Raw genomic sequence first — 21398 nt, forward strand, 5'->3', positions numbered from 1 at the left:
TTCTATCAAATGAGACCAAGAAATCGCAAATACAACTATAAAAAACATACGAAAAAACACTGCAAAGTTGCTGTTTTAATCAAAAAATCATGATTTCATTTTTTTTCTCTCATTATACACAGTGTGCTGCAGGATCTGTTTTATGTGGTGCACACATACCACATAGATGTATTCTCTCATATCTAGGCCCAAATGTACCACTCACAGTTTATCCGAGTGAGCTGAGCTCATGGCGTAGATCTACGGTTTGGACCCTGAACGTAAAGCCGTAGATCTATGGGACGGACCCTGAAAGGGTTAATATATTTATAGATGGGGTTGTAAGAGAAGTAAATGCGAGGGTCTTGGCAAGAGGCGTGGAGTTAAAAGATAAAGAATCACACACAAAGTGGGAGTTGTCACAGCTGCTCTTTGCTGATGACACTGTGCTCTTGGGAGATTCTGAAGAGAAGTTGCAGAGATTGGTGGATGAATTTGGTAGGGTGTGCAAAAGAAGAAAATTAAAGGTGAATACAGGAAAGAGTAAGGTTATGAGGATAACAAAAAGATTAGGTGATGAAAGATTGGATATCAGATTGGAGGGAGAGAGTATGGAGGAGGTGAACGTATTCAGATACAGTGGACCCCCGCTTAACGATCGCCTCCAAATGCGACCAATTATGTAAGTGTATTTATGTAAGTGCGTTTGTACGTGTATGTTTGGGGGTCTGAAATGGACTAATCTACTTCACAATATTCCTTATGGGAAAAAATTCGGTCAGTACTGGCACCTGAACATACTACTGGAATGAAAAAAGTTCGTTAACCGGGGGCCCACTGTATTTGGGAGTGGACGTGTCAGCGGATGGGTCTATGAAAGATGAGGTGAATCATAGAATTGATGAGGGAAAAAGAGTGAGTGGTGCACTTAGGAGTCTGTGGAGACAAAGAACTTTGTCCTTGGAGGCAAAGAGGGGAATGTATGAGAGTATAGTTTTACCAACGCTCTTATATGGGTGTGAAGCGTGGGTGATGAATGTTGCAGCGAGGAGAAGGCTGGAGGCAGTGGAGATGTCATGTCTGAGGGCAATGTGTGGTGTGAATATAATGCAGAGAATTCGTAGTTTGGAAGTTAGGAGGAGGTGCGGGATTACCAAAACTGTTGTCCAGAGGGCTGAGGAAGGGTTGTTGAGGTGGTTCGGACATGTAGAGAGAATGGAGCGAAACGGAATGACTTCAAGAGTGTATCAGTCTGTAGTGGAAGGAAGGCGGGGTAGGGGTCGGCCTAGGAAAGGTTGGAGGGAGGGGGTAAAGGAGGTTTTGTGTGCGAGGGGCTTGGACTTCCAGCAGGCATGCGTGAGCGTGTTTGATAGGAGTGAATGGAGACAAATAGTTTTTAATACTTGACGTGCTGTTGGAGTGTGAGCAAAGTAACATTTATGAAGGGATTCAGGGAAACCGGCAGGCCGGACTTGAGTCCTGGAGATGGGAAGTACAGTGCCTGCACTCTGAAGGAGGGGTGTTAATGTTGCAGTTTAAAAACTGTAGTGTAAAGCACCCTTCTGGCAAGACAGTGATGGAGTGAATGATGGTGAAAGTTTTTCTTTTTCGGGCCACCCTGCCTTGGTGGGAATCGGCCAGTGTGATAATAATAATAATAATAAAATAAAATTCTACTTAATACTAAGAAATAGTATATCATAGTTGTACAGTAGGAAAGTAATTATTTCATAGTTGTACAGTAGAATATTAATTATAAATTAATCAAAATTTGTATAATACACGTATTTATATTCTAAAATGCATTTGTGAAAAACAATGATTTAATTATATTCCTGTCAATGGATAAAATGTTCAATGTGATTGTTTCAGTTATGATGTGGGAGTACATAGGTGAGTAAATGTATACTGAGTATTTAGCATTTAGTCTAGGGTGATTAAGTGGCTTTTGAGAAGTCTTAAATTGATTTTCAGACTGGATTACTTTAATATCTTCTGGTAATGAATTCCATATTTTGGGGCCCTTTATGTGCATAGTTTTTACACAGTGTGATATGGACACGAGGTACATCAAAAAGAGATCTGTGTCTTGTGTTGTGGTCATGTGTCCTGTTTAGGTTGGTGAGGAAAAGTTTGAGTGGGGGGTTTATATTTGCGTGTATTGTTCTATGTATGTAATAGGCACATGAATAAGTATGCATGTTCTTAATGGTAAGCAGATTCAGAGTTTTGAAAATTGGTGGAGTATGCTGGTGGGAGTGGGACTTTATCATTCTTACTGCTGCTTTTTGCTGGGTTATTAGGGGTTTTAGGTGATTGGATGTTATTGATCCCCATGCACAAATTCCATATGTAAGATAAGGGTATATGAGTGAACGGTACAGTGTGAGGAGAGCTGATTGTGTAACGTAGTACCTTATCTTTGATAGTATGCCTACAGTCTTGGAGATTTTCTTGGTGATTTGTTGTATGTGTGTCTGGAACTTAAGGCTACTGTCAAGGTGGATACCTAGGAATTTTCCCTCTGTGAGTCTTGTGACTGATGATCCATTTAGCGTAATGTTAATTGGATCATTTGCAGCTTTGTTTCCAAACTGAATGAAATAGGTTTTATCCGTGTTCAAAGTAAGTTTGTTAGTCATCATCCAGGCAGATATTTTCTGTAATTCATCATTGACTGTGTTTGCTAATATGACTGCGTTTGGGTGGGAAAATACATATGTAGTGTCATCTGCAAATAATATGGGTTTGAGTAGCTGTGATGCATTTGGTAGATCATTGATGTAGATGAGAAAGAGGAGTGTTCCAAGGACGCTTCCTTGTGGGACTCCTACTGTGATTGGTTGGGTGGAGGAGTTTGCATCATTTGCATACACATATTGAGTTCTGTTACTAAGGTATGACTTTAGATAGTTGAGAGAATGGCCTTTGATACCATAGTGCATTAATTTGGAGTACAGTAGTTCATGGTCGACTGTATCAAAAGCTTTACGTAAATCAATGAAAATGCCCAGCGGGACTTCTTTCTTTTCAAGTGCGGTATATATTAGTTCTAGCATGTGTATGATAGTGTCATTGTGCTTTTATTATTTCTGAATCCAAACTGACAAGGGTTTAATAAGTTGTGTGAAATGAGGTAGGAATAGATCCGTCTATGTATTAATTTTTCAAAGATTTTAGAGAACAGTGGTAAGTTAGATATTGGTCTATAGTTAAAGTCAGTTTGGCACCTCCTTTATGGATCAGAGTGACCTTCGCTATTTTGAGGATTGTTGGGAAGGTAGATGATTCAGTGGATTTGTTAAAGAGCTTTGCAATAATTGGTGACAATACTTGAGAAGCTTTTTGAGAGAGTTAGAGCAAAGGAAGGGGTAGCAGTAATGTTGAATGATCAGTTATGGAAGGAGAAAAGAGAATATGAATGTGTAAATTCAAGAATTATGTGGATTAAAGTAAAGGTTGGATGCGAGAAGTGGGTCATAATAAGCGTGTATGCACCTGGAGAAGAGAGGAATGCAGAGGAGAGAGAGAGATTTTGGGAGATGTTAAGTGGAAGTATAGGAGCCTTTGAACCAAGTGAGAGAGTAATTGTGGTAGGGGACCTGAATGCTAAAGTAGGAGAAACTTTTAGAGAGAGGGTGTGGTAGGTAAGTTTGGGGTGCCAGGTGTAAATGATAATGGGAGCCCTTTGATTGAACTTTGTATAGAAAGGGGTTTAGTTATAGGTAATACATATTTTAAGAAAAAGAGGATAAATAAGTATACAAGATATGATGTAGGGCGAAATGACAGTAGTTTGTTGGATTATGTATTGGTAGATAAAAGACTGTTGAGTAGACTTCAGGATGTACATGTTTATAGAGGGGCCACAGATATCAGATCACTTTCTAGTTGTAGTTACACTGAGAGTAAAAGGTAGATGGGATACAAGGAGAATAGAAGTATCAGGGAAGAGAGAGGTGAAGGTTTATAAACTAAAAGAGGAGGCAGTTAGGGTAAGATATAAACAGCTATTGGAGGATAGATGGGCTAATGAGAGCATAGGCAATGGGGTCGAAGAGGTATGGGGTAGGTTTAAAAATGTAGTGTTAGAGTGTTCAGCAGAAGTTTGTGGTTACAGGAAAGTGGGTGTGGGAGGGAAGAGGAGCGATTGGTGGAATGATGATGTAAAGAGAGTAGTATGGGAGAAAAAGTTAGCATATGAGAAGTTTTTACAAAGTAGAAGTGATGCAAGGAGGGAAGAGCATATGGAGAAAAAGAGAGAGGTTAAGAGAGTGGTGAAGCAATGTAAAAAGAGAGCAAATGAGGGAGTGGGTGAGATGTTATCAACAAATTTTGTTGAAAATAAGAAAAAGTTTTGGAGTGAGATTAACAAGTTAAGAAAGCCTAGAGAACAAATGGATTTGTCAGTTAAAAATAGGAGAGGAGAGTTATTAAATGGAGAGTTAGAGGTATTGGGAAGATGGAGGGAATATTTTGAGGAATTGTTAAATGTTGATGAAGATAGGGAAGCTGTGATTTCGTGTATAGGACAAGGAGGAATAACATCTTGTAGGAGTGAGGAAGAGCCAGTTGTGAGTGTGGGGGAAGTTCGTGACGCAGTAGGTAAAATGAAAGGGGGTAAGGCAGCCGGGATTGATGGGATAAAGATAGAAATGTTAAAAGCAGGTGGGATATAGTTTTGGAGTGGTTGGTGCAATTATTTAATAAATGTATGGGAGAGGGTAAGGTACCTAGGGATTGGCAGAGAGCATGCATAGTTCCTTTGTATAAAGGCAAAGGGGATAAAAGTATACACGATATGATGTAGGGCGAAATGACAGTAGTTTGTTGGATTATGTATTGGTAGATAAAAGACTGTTGAGTAGACTTCAGGATGTACATGTTTATAGAGGGGCCACAGATATATCAGATCACTTTCTAGTTGTAGCTACACTGAGAGTAAAAGGTAGATGGGATACAAGGAGAATAGAAGCATCAGGGAAGAGAGAGGTGAAGGTTTATAAACTAAAAGAGGAGGCAGTTAGGGTAAGATATAAACAGCTATTGGAGGATAGATGGGCTAATGAGAGCATAGGCAATGGGGTCGAAGAGGTATGGGGTAGGTTTAAAAATGTAGTGTTAGAGTGTTCAGCAGAAGTTTGTGGTTACAGGAAAGTGGGTGCAGGAGGGAAGAGGAGCGATTGGTGGAATTATGATGTAAAGAGAGTAGTAAGGGAGAAAAAGTTAGCATATGAGAAGTTTTTACAAAGTAGAAGTGATGCAAGGAGGGAAGAGTATATGGAGAAAAAGAGAGAAGTTAAGAGAGTGGTGAAGCAATGTAAAAAGAGAGCAAATGAGAGAGTGGGTGAGATGTTATCAACAAATTTTGTTGAAAATAAGAAAAAGTTTTGGAGTGAGATAAACAAGTTAAGAAAGCCTAGAGAACAAATGGATTTGTCAGTTAAAAATAGGAGAGGAGAGTTATTAAATGGAGAGTTAGAGGTATTGGGAAGATGGAGGGAATATTTTGAGGAATTGTTAAATGTTGATGAAGATAGGGAAGCTGTGATTTCGTGTATAGGGCAAGGAGGAATAACATCTTGTAGGAGTGAGGAAGAGCCAGTTGTGAGTGTGGGGGAAGTTCGTGAGGCAGTAGGTAAAATGAAAGGGGGCAAGGCAGCCGGGATTGATGGGATAAAGATAGAAATGTTAAAAGCAGGTGGGGATATAGTTTTGGAGTGGTTGGTGCAATTATTTAATAAATGTATGGAAGAGGGTAAGGTACCTAGGGATTGGCAGAGAGCATGCATAGTTCCTTTGTATAAAGGCAAAGGGGATAAAAGAGAGTGCAAAAATTATAGGGGGATAAGTCTGTTGAGTGTACCTGGTAAAGTGTATGGTAGAGTTATAATTGAAAGAATTAAGAGTAAGACGGAGAATAGGATAGCAGATGAACAAGGAGGCTTTAGGAAAGGTAGGGGGTGTGTGGACCAGGTGTTTACAGTGAAACATATAAGTGAACAGTATTTAGATAAGGCTAAAGAGGTCTTTGTGGCATTTATGGATTTGGAAAAGGCGTATGACAGGGTGGATAGGGGGGCAATGTGGCAGATGTTGCAAGTGTATGGTGTAGGAGGTAGGTTACTGAAAGCAGTGAAGAGTTTTTACGAGGATAGTGAGGCTCAAGTTAGAGTATGTAGGAAAGAGGGAAATTTTTTCCCAGTAAAAGTAGGCCTTAGACAAGGATGTGTGATGTCACCGTGGTTGTTTAATATATTTATAGATGGGGTTGTAAGAGAAGTAAATGCGAGGGTCTTGGCAAGAGGCGTGGAGTTAAAAGATAAAGAATCACACACAAAGTGGGAGTTGTCACAGCTGCTCTTTGCTGATGACACTGTGCTCTTGGGAGATTCTGAAGAGAAGTTGCAGAGATTGGTGGATGAATTTGGTAGGGTGTGCAAAAGAAGAAAATTAAAGGTGAATACAGGAAAGAGTAAGGTTATGAGGATAACAAAAAGATTAGTTGATGAAAGATTGAATATCAGATTGGAGGGAGAGAGTATGGAGGAGGTGAACGTATTCAGATATTTGGGAGTGGACGTGTCAGCGGATGGGTCTATGAAAGATGAGGTGAATCATAGAATTGATGAGGGAAAAAGAGTGAGTGGTGCACTTAGGAGTCTGTGGAGACAAAGAACTTTGTCCTTGGAGGCAAAGAGGGGAATGTATGAGAGTATAGTTTTACCAACGCTCTTATATGGGTGTGAAGCGTGGGTGATGAATGTTGCAGCGAGGAGAAGGCTGGAGGCAGTGGAGATGTTGTGTCTGAGGGCAATGTGTGGTGTGAATATAATGCAGAGAATTCGTAGTTTGGAAGTTAGGAGGAGGTGCGGGATTACCAAAACTGTTGTCCAGAGGGCCGAGGAAGGGTTGTTGAGGTGGTTCGGACATGTAGAGAGAATGGAGCGAAACAGAATGACTTCAAGAGTGTATCAGTCTGTAGTGGAAGGAAGGCGGGGTAGGGGTCGGCCTAGGAAAGGTTGGAGAGAGGGGGTAAAGGAGGTTTTGTGTGCGAGGGGCTTGGACTTCCAGCAGGCATACGTGAGCGTGTTTGATAGGAGCGAATGGAGACAAATGGTTTTTAATACTTGACATGCTGTTGGAGTGTGAGCAAAGTAACATTTATGAAGGGGTTCAGGGAAACCGGCAGGCCGGACTTGAGTCCTGGAGATGGGAAGTACAGTGCCTGCACTCTGAAGGAGGGGTGTTAATGTTGCAGTTTAAAAACTGTAGTGTAAAGCACCCTTTTGGCAAGACAGTGATGGAGTGAATGATGGTGAAAGTTTTTCTTTTTTGGGCCACCCTGCCTTGGTGGGAATCAGCCAGTGTGATAATATAAAAAAAAAAAAGTAGGCAAGTTGTTTGTCTCCTGCCTTGTTTTTAAGGGTGTTTATGTTGAGCATAACTTCAGTGGGGTTGATTGGAGCTAGGAATAGCGTATTTTGGTAGGTTCCTATGAGGTAGTCTGATGGACAGGCATTTGTGCTTGGTATTTTGTTTGCTAGGTTACTTTAGTAATGTCTTGTGGTAGTTTGCCCAGATTAGTTATGAGAAAGGTTGGGTAGTGGTCTGTAGTGTTGTCCGTGATTATGCCTGATTTTAAAGGGGATATGGTGTTTGTCCAGATGTGGTCTATTAAGGAGATGCTTGTCTTGGAGATTCTTGTAGGTTTAGATATTGCTGGTAGCAACAGGCAGTTGCTCATTGTGTTTGTGAATTCGGTTACTTGTGGGTCCTGGTCGTGTAATATGTTTATGTTGAAATCACCTGTTAGGAGTAGGTGGTCTTTATTCATGTGTGCATCAGTAATCATGTTTGCTAGTTTTTCACTAAAGTGATAAATGTTTGACTGTGGTACTCTGTAGATGTTTATAACTGTGAGGGGTTTTTGCAGGTTTTTTGATTTAAATTTGGCTATGATATATTCTCCATGTTCATCCCTTGTGCAAGATTTATTGATACATTCGAGTTGATTTGAATAGTATATAGCTGTTCCTCACCCTTGCTGGTCTGTTCTACAGTTGTGTATGACCATGTAGCCAGGAATGGTATAGAAATCTGTAATATCAGGCTTAAGCCAGGTTTCTGTGAGTGTGATGATTGATATATTGGAATTAAGGGAACTGAGTAATGCTGTGAGGTCATCATAATGTTTGTGCAAGGATCTGACATTGTAGTTAAAGATGGTTATGTTATTGTTTGCACTGAGTAATGTCTTTGCTTGGTCTGCTGTGTAGTAATTACAGTTATTGATTGATTCATGTAATTCATTTTGTAAAAAGTTTACATCAGGATCTGTGCCTGTAGTCATAGGATGAGAGTAATTTTACAAACTAGATTTTCTGAGTAAAATGATGTAAGATTTATATTGAATCTACAACTAGACTTATGACTAAGGACCCCAATGGAAATAAGTCACTCTGTCTGACTTTTTTGGGTTATCCTAGGTTCTCTACACATATGCTGCTATGTATGATAATTCTATGTAACTGTATTTGTGTATACCTGAATAAACTTACTTACTTACACCGTGATTAATCTAAAACTTGTAAAAATTTGAAAGAAAAAGGGATTATTACAGAATTGATAATTCAGTTATACACTGAAGTATCTAATAGCACCTTAATTATTTTAACAAGTGAGTTTATGAACTGCAGTAGATATTTACAGTTAAAATAAAGGAGCTAATGGATATAATAGTAAAAGAATGTATTAAAAGTAAAATCAGTAGCACCTGAGGTAGTCTATAGCACCTGGAGTATTTTAATGGCAAAAAGTGAACTTATTACACTTTAGCCCCTGAGAATAGCACTGATTATTTTAACAATTGTGAATATATGAACTGAGGTAGTTATTTAAAGCTAAAATATGGGAGAAAATATATAAGGGACTAAATTAAGTAAAGGTAAATAAAGTTCAATGGACAGATAATCACTATGATATAATATAATGGCAAAATAGTGAACTTATTATACTTTAGCACCTGAGAATAGCACCTTGATTATTTTACCAAATGTGAATATATGAACTAAGATAGTTATATAAAGCTAAAATAAAGGAGAAAATATATAAGGGACTAAATTAAGTAATGATGAACAAAGTTCAATGGACAGATAGTCACTATGATATATTGATTTGGGAGTAAGATCTGATTTGTAATGTATAATAAGTTGAGTAATTAATTGCACTATAAAAAGTAGAGAAATATGAGGTAGCTGGTACTAGCTAGCAAAAGATAGTTTTGGGACTTGCACAATAATGTAATTGGAATATACACTAATTGCTCACACACACTATGAAGGGGATTAAAATAGGGACGTGTAGCAGACGAGGGCATAGTCACTGGTAGGTGGGATTCCCCAGTGGAAGTAGGTCCTACCCAAATTTCTTCACGGTTTCTACAACTAACTCATCAATTTGGGTAGAACCTACTTCCACTGGGGAATCCCGCCTACCAGTGACTATACCCTCGTCTGCTACACGTCCCTATTCACTGACGCCTATATAAGCGCCAGTCTCCTTACCTGTGATTAAGAATCTACAACCATGGTGCTGTGAACACCACCTCCAAGGCTGAGGGACTGATTACCTCATCTTTTGTACATAATTCTTCTGTTTTCTAATTATGTCCAAGAATCTGTATTGATAAAGCCACTGGATGGCGAAACGTCTACAATAAAGATAACCAGATGTTGCACAAGTGTCTTAACTTTCATCTTGTCGGTATTGTATACCTGTCTTGCACAACTTGTCATGCACTGCAACATCATGGAATCTTGGTTCAGAGGACATCTACATGACTTTCTTCACGGTTTCTACAACTAACCCATCAATTTGGGTAGGACCGAAATGTCGTCGTAAGCTCCTTTCTTCTGTGTGTGGGTTATTTGTGTATTGTTCCAGTCACGGTATTGTGCCTTTTTTTGTTATTTACTTCAAAATGTGCCACATCTGATCGAGTGCTCATTGCAGCCATTTTTTCCTCATAGCAGCAGTCAATAATTGTTTCTTTACCAGCTTTCTGGTTGTTCTGCCAACTTCAAGAAGCCTTTGTTGAACGGTGGAAGACTCAACACATATGCCAGCTGAAGCCAGATCTCTCTGTATATCTCTGCTAGGTTTTTTGGAACCCTTCACATTATTTCTTATGATAACCTTGTCATCGTGAGTCTTGCGTTTTCTTCCAAATCTTCCTCGGCTCAGCACTCCACAATGATCATTGTCGTCAGCTCTCTTCAGAATCCGACCAACAGTTGACTTTGCTAGGCTCAAATTTTCGAATATCTGTCTGATACTCAAATCGGCATGTTTTCTAAGAGCTACAATACTTGCACACCACCTAGGTGTAACATCCATCTTGAATTAAAGGAAGAATTTGGCGAAATCACATTCACTCACGGAGCACACTTGCAGGAATAGCCTTAAAGAACAGTAGTTGTTGTAGCACTGACAAGAGTACCAGGGTAACACCACAGCTGGATGGTTGCCAGAAGCCAGTAGCAAACTCTTCTGAAAAGAAAAGAACCCAAACTACATTAAGTACACTGGAGACTAAGACATACGAGATAATCACAAAATTTACTCATCCAAATTAATTTGCACGCTACTGTACATTTGTAATGGAGGCTATGGTTTTGTGTAATGGTGGCTGTTTTATTAGGGCTGTAGTGGTAGCTGTGGTAGAGTTTTTAGCTGAGTCTGAATCACCACTATGGCTGGGGGCTGAGCTGGCTGATGTTCTTGTTTCAGATACTTTTTCAGTGGGTCTCTATTTTCGAGTCTGTTGTAGTATGGGCATTTTGTATGCTAAACTTTGCTCCTCTCCCTTCCTCCCACATTTTATTTGTCTTGGGTAGATTGTCCAAGAAGGTCGCTTTGTTTTCCTGCTTATTGTTTATTACCCTCCTGAGTACTTTCCTGAAACCTGTCCACAGCCCCATATCCTTATTGCAGATTCAGAAATTCCTCTCTAGTTGAATGTCATTTTTCGAAGCAGTGTTTATTCTTGAACAAGAGACATGGTGTTTTGAAAAACATAGGTTGCATGTGATTCTGGATTGTTTCCCAAGGACATTTTCACATGTCCCACAAGTATACTGTACTGCCATCCTGCCTGTATCCTACTTGCATTCTGGGTGCCACAAAACCTGATTTCCACTTTATCTTTCTGCTCTGCATGTAGGGATGTAGCAGTGGGGTGTTTGAGGATGACAGTGATACAGGTATGTGAGATGTATTAAATTCTGAGACTTACTACCCGTCAAAAACATTTATGGTGTATAACACTGCAGAGACTTTTCCAATTCGGGTACATTTCCTGATCCTCACACAGTGAAAATCAAGAACATGATTTCTTTGTAAGGTTAGTTTATTGTGGTGTGTGGGTGGTGGTGGGTTTGTGTGTGCAGTACAGCAAGGTCTATATGGTTCCCAAGGTGGGTAACACTACCAGGTGTATGATACAGAAAATCACATGAACATAGATGGATATGGCACTTCTTTTGTGTCATGCTGCCACATTTTAGTGTAAAAACATTTCCTTTATGTTAAATCACTATCTTGAGTCATTCCACTGACAGTTTAGATTTACTAGGGATTTTCTTTCTTTTTGGGTCACCCTGCCTCGGTGGGAGACGACCGTGTTAAAAAAAAAAAAAGTTTCCACTATGTATTGGTACTCTAGTCATTTCATTATATGTGATAACTCAAACCTTTGTGTGTACATTGAGACGTATGTTAACCTCATATTGAGGGATTTGTCTGACAGTCTGACATACTTCACTGTTTTTTTTTTTACCTTTGTGTTTTATCATTATGTTGTACACTGGTATCACAAGGGATATACATTATATTTATTCAAGAACACTTTTCTTTCACTGCACTATACTCGAATGATACACAAATAACCTGCACGTAGAAGAGAGGAGCTTACGACGATGTTTCGGTCCGACTTGGACCATTTACAGTCACACTGTGACTTCAAACCTAAAAGCTGAACAAAACTAAAAGAATTATTACAGAAAGTTGCATACTAGTTATTTCACAATGTATCAAATAGTGAAAATAATACTGATTTTAATGGTGCACAACAGCTTTCATAGGTTACATCTGTTGTCACATGTTACAGTTCATTAACTATTAAACAAGGAAGGTACTCATAAATTTCTCAATTGCCCTTAATTAATCAGAAGTTCATGGAAAGTTGCAGACTCTAGCTGTGCCCAATTGGGAATAAAAAAAAACATTGCCTGCTATGCTAAATTCTCTGATGGTGCTGAAGTGGCTGTGCATCCATTTTTCTTGCTAGTTTCTTCAGATGGAACATCTTTGGAGGAGAATCTCTCCAATAGGCTAAAGGATGGAGCACAATCCTCTTGTATATATTTCTTTTTTCAAAACTTTTAATAGTTCAGTGTGTGATTTCCATCTTTCAAGGATCACAAAAATGCCTTTATCACAACCACATGGAAAATTATAGGATGGATAATGAGAACCTTTGGAACAAGGGATACTAAGCCATTGATGATCCTATGTAAATCACTTGTTCTTTTTTGTCTGGAATATTTTTGTACATTACTAGCCCATTTTGGGATTGTATGACTTTGAGGGGGTATGAGAATAGAAGCATCATTATAGCTGTGATGTGGGGCGAAACAGTACCTGATCAACCAGGTTGTGGTTTGTACATATGGCCAGCATTAACAGTCTTGTTGACCAGGCCCTGATCCACTGCGAGATCTGGTCATGGAATGGGCTACAGGGGTGCTGACCCCCGGAACACCCCACAGGTAGTAGGGTGTTCCTGGGGTCAATTTGTGACATGGTACAACCATGTCACAAAGTGCTGATTATAAAATCATCATATTAGAACCCTCACGGCTCAATGCTTATATTGCTGGCCCTGCTACTTGCATAAACCAAGGTGTGAGGTCCCCCTTCCATTCTGTTTATTCATTGACAGTTATTCGTTATCAGTTTTCTTGTGGGTTGTGTGTATATAATAGAATATTCATCCAATTGATCTGATTTGTATTTTGAGTAAAGACAAGTGCTAGTAAGTGTTTTTGTTGAGTTGAAAATACATCAGTAGGGTAAAGCTATTGTGCTCTACCATTTTTTACTTGCATAATGTTTTCTGTTTTATAGGTTATGGCAAATCTAAGATTTTACGAGAATGAGACAGACTTCATACAAGACTGCGACAAAATTCGCCGAGGAGACGTTATTGGTGTGAAGGGTGTTGGTATACGTACCAAGACAGGAGAGTTGTCCATCCGACCTACAAAGATTGTGGTCCTTGCTCCATGCTTCCACATGTTGCCACATCTTCACTTTGGCGTCAAAGACCAAGAGACGAGGTATCGACAGAGATACCTAGACCTTATTATCAATGCTGATATTCGCAAAAAATTTATAGTTAGATCCAATATTATCTCCTATTGCCGTAAATTTTTTGACGATTTGGGATTTTTGGAGGTGGAAACTCCAATGATGAATTTGATTGCTGGAGGAGCAACTGCCAAGCCTTTTATAACATACCATAATGAACTTAACAGGGATCTCTTCTTGAGAGTTGCTCCTGAACTTTACCTAAAGATGCTTATTGTTGGTGGTATTGATAGAGTGTATGAAATTGGAAAGCAGTTCAGAAATGAAGGCATTGACCTTACTCACAACCCTGAATTTACAACACTTGAGTTTTATATGGCATATGCAGACTACAATGATTTAATAGAATTAACAGAAAAGTTAGTATCGGGGATGGTATTTAGCATCTTTAATTCTTATAAAGTGAAATTCAACCCACATGGTCCAGATGGTGAAGAATGGGAACTGGATTTCACGCCTCCTTACAGGAGACTACAGATGTTTCCAGAGCTTGAGAAGGCTCTCAACACAAAGTTGCCAGAACCAGACCAACTGAACACACAAGCAGCTCGCAAAATCCTGAGTGATCTCTGTGAAAAACATTGTGTAGAATGTCCAGCCCCTCGTACGTCTGCAAGACTCTTAGATAAGCTAGTGGGAAATTTTTTGGAGGAACAGTGTATCAGTCCAACCTTTATCATGGACCATCCTCAAGTTATGAGTCCACTTGCCAAATACCACCGCTCTGTCAAAGGTCTAACAGAAAGATTTGAACTTTTTGTTGCTAAGAAAGAAATTATTAATGCCTATACAGAATTAAATGATCCATTAGAGCAGAGGATGAGGTTTGCACAACAAGCTCAGGACAAAGCAGCTGGTGATGATGAGGCACAAATGGTGGATGAAAATTTCTGTACAGCCTTGGAATATGGTCTCCCACCAACTGGGGGCTTTGGCATGGGTATTGACCGTATGGCAATGTTTTTGACCAACTCCTATAATATAAAGGAAGTTCTCTTCTTCCCTGCTATGAAACCTGACAACCCAAATAAGATTCCATCCAATGAAGATAACAAGGACAATCATTCAAGATTATAACTGGAGTGGAAAGCTACCTGCTTCCAAACTGCTTACATTAGCAACAGTATGAGTATGTATGATTTGGGGTTAGGATTTTCTAACTAATTGCCTAATATTCTTAATTAAATAGGGTTTGTATATGAGTGAATGTAAGTTTTCTCATGCATATTTTAAAAACCTGTTGCTTTGCATAACTTTAGTGTGGTATCTGAATTGCTTAAGTTTTATAATGCTGGTTTCCTTTTATTTAAACTTGTACATGTTGCTATTAAATTATTTCTTTTTGTAATGTCAAATGATGCCTTTGTTTACCCTTCAAGTCTTTCAGTTTTTTTTGAAAAGAAAATCAAGCCTGGCACATTGCCAGGCTTTGCGAGTAGAAAAACTCTTGGAACTCATCGAAGGTAATACTTCTACTTCACAAGAATAAGCCTTTAACCATATTGAGTATGGAGATTTGAGTGTGCAGTAGAGGTTTGTGGGTATACCAAAGATGATATTTGTGAGAAGAGCAATAATTGGTAAAATGATAAGATAAAGAGAGTGGTAAAGGAGAAGTCTGTATATGTATGTGTGTGTGTATATATATATATATATTTTTTTTTTTTTCAACAAGTCGGCTGTCTCCCACTGAGGCAGGGTGACCCAAAAAAGAAAGAAAATCCCCAAAAAGAAAATACTTTCATCATCATTCAACACTTTCACCACACTCACACATTATCACTGCTTTTGCAGAGGTGCTCAGAATACAACAGTTTAGAAGCATATACGTATAAAGATACACAACATGTCCCTCCAAACTGCCAATATCCCAAACCCCTCCTTTAAAGTGCAGACATTGTACTTCCCATTTCCAGGACTCGAGTCCGACTATATGAAAATAACCAGTTTCCCTGAATCCCTTCACTAAATATTACCCTGCTCACACTCCAACAGATCGTCAGGTCCCAAGTATCATTCGTCTCCATTCACTCCTATCTAACACGCTCATGCACGCTTGCTGGAAGTCCAAGCCCCTCTCCCACAAAACCTCCTTTACCCCCTCTTTCCAACCCTTTCGAGGACGACCCCTACCCCTCTTTCCTTCCCCTATAGATTTATATGCTTTCCATGTCATTCTACTTTGATCCATTCTCTCTAAATGACCAAACCACCTCAACAACCCCTCTTCTGCCCTCTGACTAATGCTTTTATTAACTCCACACCTTCTCCTAATTTCCACACTCCGAATTTTCTGCATAATATTTACACCACGCATTGCCCTTAGACAGGACATCTCCACTGCCTCCAACCGTCTCCTTGCTGCTGCATTTACCACCCAAGCTTCACATCCATATAAGAGTGTTGGTACTACTATACTTTCATACATTCCCTTCTTTGCCTCCATATATAACGTTTTTTGACTCCACATATACCTCAACGCACCACTCACCTTTTTTTCCCTCATCAATTCTATGATTAACCTCATCCTTCATAAATCCATCCGCCGACACGTCAACTCCCAAGTATCTGAAAACATTCACTTCTTCCATACTCTCCTCCCCAATTTGATATCCAATTTTTCTTTATCTAAATCATTTGATACCCTCATCACCTTACTCTTTTCTATATTCACTTTCAACTTTCTACCTTTACACACATTCTCAAACTCATCCACTAACCTTTGCAATTTTTCTTTAGAATCTCCCATAAGCACAGTATCATCAGCAAAAAGTAACTGTGTCAATTCCCATTTTGAATTTGATTCCCGATAATTTAATCCCACCCCTCTCCCAAACACCCTAGCATTTACTTCTTTTACAACCCCATCTATAAATATATTAAACAACCATGGTGACATTACACATACCTGTCTAAGACCTACTTTTACCGGGAAGTATTCTCCCTCTCTTCTACACACCCTAACCTGAGCCTCACTATCCTCATAAAAGCTCTTTACAGCATTTAGTAACTTACCACCTATTCCATATACTTGCAACATCTGCCACATTGCTCATCTATCCACTCTATCATATGCCTTTTGTAAATCCATAAATGCAATAAAAACTTCCCTACCTTTATCTAAATACTGTTCACATATATGCTTCAATGTAAACACTTGATCTACACATCCCCTACCCACTCTGAAGCCTCCTTGCTCATCCGCAATCCTACATTCTGTCTTACCTCTAATTCTTTCAATTATAACCCTACCGTATACTTTTCCTGGTATACTCAGTAAACTTATTCCTCTATAATTTTTACAATCTCTTTTGTACCCTTTCCCTTTATATAAAGGGACTATACATGCTCTCCGCCAATCCCTAGGTACCTTCCCCTCTTTCATACATTTATTAAACAAAAGTACCAACCACTGCAACACTATATCCCCCCCTGCTTTTAACATTTCTGTCATGATCCCATCAGTTCCAGCTGCTTTACCCCCTTTCATTCTACGTAATGCCTCACGTACCTCCACCACACTTACATTCTGCTCTTCTTCACTCCTAAAAGATGGTATACCTCCCTGGCCAGTGCATGAAATTACCGCCTCCCTTTCTTCCTCAACATTTAAAAGTTCCTCGAAATATTCTCGCCATCTACCTAATACCTCCCTCTCCCCATCTACTAACTCCCTTACTCTGTTTTTAACTGACAAATCCATACTTTCCCTAGGCTTTCTTAACTTGTTTAACTCACTCCAAAATTTTTTCTTATTTTCATTAAAATTTCTTGACAGTGCCTCTCCCACTCTTTCATCTGCTCTCCTTTTGCACTCTCTCACCACTCTCTTCACCTTTCTTTTACTCTCCATATACTCTGCTCTTCTTATAACACTTCTGCTTTGTAAAAATCTCTCGTAAGCTACCTTTTTCTCTTTTATCACACCCTTTACTTCATCATTCCACCAATCACTCCTCTTTCCTCCTGCCCCCACCCTCCTATAACCACAAACTTCTGCCCTACATTCTAATACTGCATTTTTAAAACTATTCCAGCCCTCTTCAACCCTCCCACTACTCATCTTTGCACAAGCCCACCTTTCTGCCAATAGTCGCTTATATCTCGCCCGAACTTCCTCCTCCCTTAGTTTATACACTTTCACCTCCCTCTTACTACTTGTTGTCACCTTCCTCTTTTCCCATCTACCTCTTACTCTAACTGTAGCTACAGCTAAATAATGATCCGATATATCAGTTGCCCCTCTATAAACATGTACATCCTGGAGCCTACCCATCAACCTTTTATCCACCAATACATAATCTAACAAACTACTTTCATTACGTGCTACATCATACCTTGTATATTTATTTATCCTCTTTTTCATAAAATATGTATTACTTATTACCAAATTTCTTTCTACACATAGCTCAATTAAAGGCTCCCCATTTACATTTACCCCTGGCATCCCAAATTTACCTACTACTCCCTCCATAACATTTTTACCCACTTTAGCATTGAAATCCCCAACCACCATTACTCTCACACTTGATTCAAAACTCCCCACGCATTCACTCAACATTTCTCAGAATCTCTCTCTCTCCTCTACACTTCTCTCTTCTCCAGGTGCATACATGCTTACTATAACCCACTTTTCACATCCAATCTTTATTTTACTCCACATAATCCTTGAATTTATACATTTGTAGTCCCTCTTTTCCTGCCATAGCTTATCCTTCAACATTATTGCTAGTCCTTCTTTAGCTCTAACTCTGTTTGAAACCCCTGACCTAATCCCATTTATTCCTCTCCATTGAAACTCTCCCACCCCCTTCAGCTTTGTTTCACTTAAAGCCATAACATCCAGTTTCTTCTCATTCATAACATCCATAATCATATATATATATATATATATATATATATATATATATAATTTTTTTTTTTTTTTTTTTTTTTCAACAAGTCGGCCGTCTCCCACCGAGGCAGGGTGACCCAAAAAAAGAAAGAAAATCCCCAAAAAGAAAATACTTTCATCATCATTCAACACTTTCACCACACTCGCACATTATCACTGTTTTTGCAGAGGTGCTCAGAATACAACAGTCTAGAAGCATACACATATAAAGATACACAACATATCCCTCCAAACTGCCAATATCCCAAACCCCTCCTTTAAAGTGCAGGCATTGTACTTCCCATTTCCAGGACTCAAGTCCGACTATATGAAAATAACCGGTTTCCCTGAATCCCTTCACTAAATATTACCCTGCTCACACTCCAACAGATCGTCAGGTCCCAAGTATCATTCGTCTCCATTCACTCCTATCTAACACGCTCACGCACGCTTGCTGGAAGTAATGTATATAGTATAATGTATATATTATATATTATATATATTATATATATATATATATATATATATATATATATATATATATATATATATATATAATTTTTTTTTTTTCCAACAAGTTGGCCGTCTCCCACCGAGGCAGGGTGACCCGAAAAGAAAGAAAATCCCCCCAAAAAAATACTTTCATCATCATTCAACACTTTCACCTCACTCACACATTATCACTGTTTTTGCAGAGGTGCTCAGAATACAACAGTTTAGAAGCATACACATATAAATATACACAACATATCCCTCCAAACTGCCAATATCCCAAACCCCTCAGGGTCCAAGGCCAAAATCTGAATGGTGCTCCAGTGTCCAAGACATTTTGAAAAAAAAAAAAAAAATTATTTTTTCTTACAGAATTAAAGAGCATATTTTTGTGAGGGTAATAAGACAAAAAAAAAATTCTGATCAGTACTTACCGAGATACAGTGCCAAGAAGTTTGTCAAAAATGATGTGGTGGCGGCAACATCGACGAATTCCACATACGCGCATTACATTATTTTGCGGTTTTTATAGTTTTTTCTTTTCTTTTCCAATTTTTTTCTATTCCTACTAACATTTGGGGCCTGAGAGACCAATACTGTATATAATGTATATATATAAACTCACTGTATTGAACACAATAACCGCACTAAAGTTATTATCATATTATTGTTTACCACAATAAACATGCACAAATCTTGTATAATACTAATGTTCTATCATATATTTACATATTTACTATCACTGGACATGGTTTTAGAACTGCTGGAGCTTGTGGAACTCCTTGAAACAAGGCACCATGCACAGAGGCACCTTACATTCCTCACACATAAACCGAGTGTCTTTGCGTCTTTGTTGCCGTCGTTTTGTTTGTGCACAGATGATGCATCTCTTCCGAGCAAATTTCTCCTGGGTTGAAGGAAGTTGTATTATGAAATGATCACCTTCCCTCCTCAAACGCTTGGGTATATCCTGAGGAATTCGAGGACCTTGTTGTATAGCAGGTGTTCTTACCTGGTACTTCATTATGAGTTGTGTGACAACAGACAAACAAAATTCACCATACGGTGGTCTGTTGCCAGTCTTTATTTGGTACATATTATATGCATTGAGCATTGAAATGTCCATGAGATGGAAGAAAAGTTTCATGTACCACTTGTAACTCTTACGAACACAGTCAGCAAAACCAATCTGCATGTCACATTTGTCAACCAAGCGCATGTTTTGTGTATAATCAAGCACTGTCACTGGTTTTCGAATACGTTCATTAGTCACTCGATCAACTTTGCCACTGTCTTGCATTTCATTACGGTGAATGGTTGTCAACAATGTGACATCTCGTTTGTCATGCCACCGTAATGCCATGATGTCATTGGCAGTAAACACCTGCATGTCATCACCACGAGCACCTGCGTTGAGCCTGGGCATATGTTTACGATTAGAACGCACTGCCACACACATCTGTCTTGTTCACTCGCATGAAATCACTGAGTAATGGGCTTGTGTACCAGTTATCGGTATATAATGTATGCCCCTCACCAAGATAAGGTGCCATCATGTTTCTCACTACGTCACCTGAGATACCCAATAACATCTTGGTATCTTTCAATGTTTTACTACCCGTGTATACAACAATATCCAACACCAGGCCACTGTCACAATCACAGAGTACAAACAGTTTTATACCAAAGCGTTTCCTCTTGCTCGGTATATACTGCTTGAATGACAGTCTATCTTTGAACAAAATCAAAGACTCGTCAATTACAAGATTCTTGAATGGATGAAAGTATATGCTGAACTTTTGTTTGAGATACATGAAAACATTTCTAATCTTGTATAACCTGTCACTTCTGTCAGGTCTGGTTTTGTCAGAGAAGTGCAACATACGTAAGAGTAAGATAAACCTGTTCACTGGTATGATTTCACTGAAGACCGGGGTAGAAATTAGCCGATCTGTGGACCAGTATGCTTTTATATTATGCTTATAGACATGAGGCATAAGCATTATTGTTGCAAAAAGCAAATACATTTCTGCAATAGTCGTCTCTTTCCACCTGTGTAGTCTTGACTGTGGTTATATGATCGTATTTGCCATGGTGTACTCAAAATACTTATTACTTTCCCTGACAATAGTTTCCATCAATGGCTGGTCAAAGAATAATTCAAAGGATTCCAGTTCATTGGCCGTGGTTCCAAGGGGACAAGTAGGTAGAATTCCACTTTGAGAGTCATCAAAGTGGTGAGGCTTGGGAACAAAATTGGGATTTTGCTGCCAATCCCACATACGGTTTGCTGGTGGATACTGGACATCATAGGCTGGTTGTGGTTGTGGTGGGCTGGTGGCTGACGCTCCGCTTTGTCCTTGAACTGACGAGTCAGCAGCGTGGGTCCCACCCTGGGCCGGTGAGTCATGCATGGCGGTGCCACTACCATCACCACTAACACCATCCACTGATGCCTGTGGTCTATCCATGCCAAGTGTAGCCACATCATCCTCACTATCACTACCTAAAACTGGTGTAGGGCCACGGGATGTATTCCGGGATGTACTCCGTCCCCTGGGCACAGCATAGGGTACACTACCCGAGCGCATGCGGCGGTGAACATACCGACGCTTCACTGGTG

At 39.3% G+C, this 21398-nt stretch overlaps 1 protein-coding gene across 4 annotated transcripts in view; it reads left to right on the forward strand.

The window, feature by feature from the left end:
* The window catches only part of LysRS (Lysyl-tRNA synthetase), a 52849-nt gene extending 38084 nt beyond the window's left edge, over positions 1–14765 (forward strand). For all 4 annotated transcript variants that reach the window (XM_070086718.1, XM_070086720.1, XM_070086721.1 and 1 more), the window contains one exon: positions 13168–14765. In XM_070086718.1, the coding sequence (XP_069942819.1) occupies positions 13168–14487 (1320 nt within the window). In that variant the 3' untranslated portion in view covers positions 14488–14765. The remainder of the gene's footprint in view (positions 1–13167) is intronic.
* Positions 14766–21398: the final 6633 nt, after the last annotated feature.

This window comes from Cherax quadricarinatus, chromosome 19, assembly GCF_038502225.1.
Source record: "Cherax quadricarinatus isolate ZL_2023a chromosome 19, ASM3850222v1, whole genome shotgun sequence".
NCBI lineage: Eukaryota > Metazoa > Arthropoda > Malacostraca > Decapoda > Parastacidae > Cherax > Cherax quadricarinatus.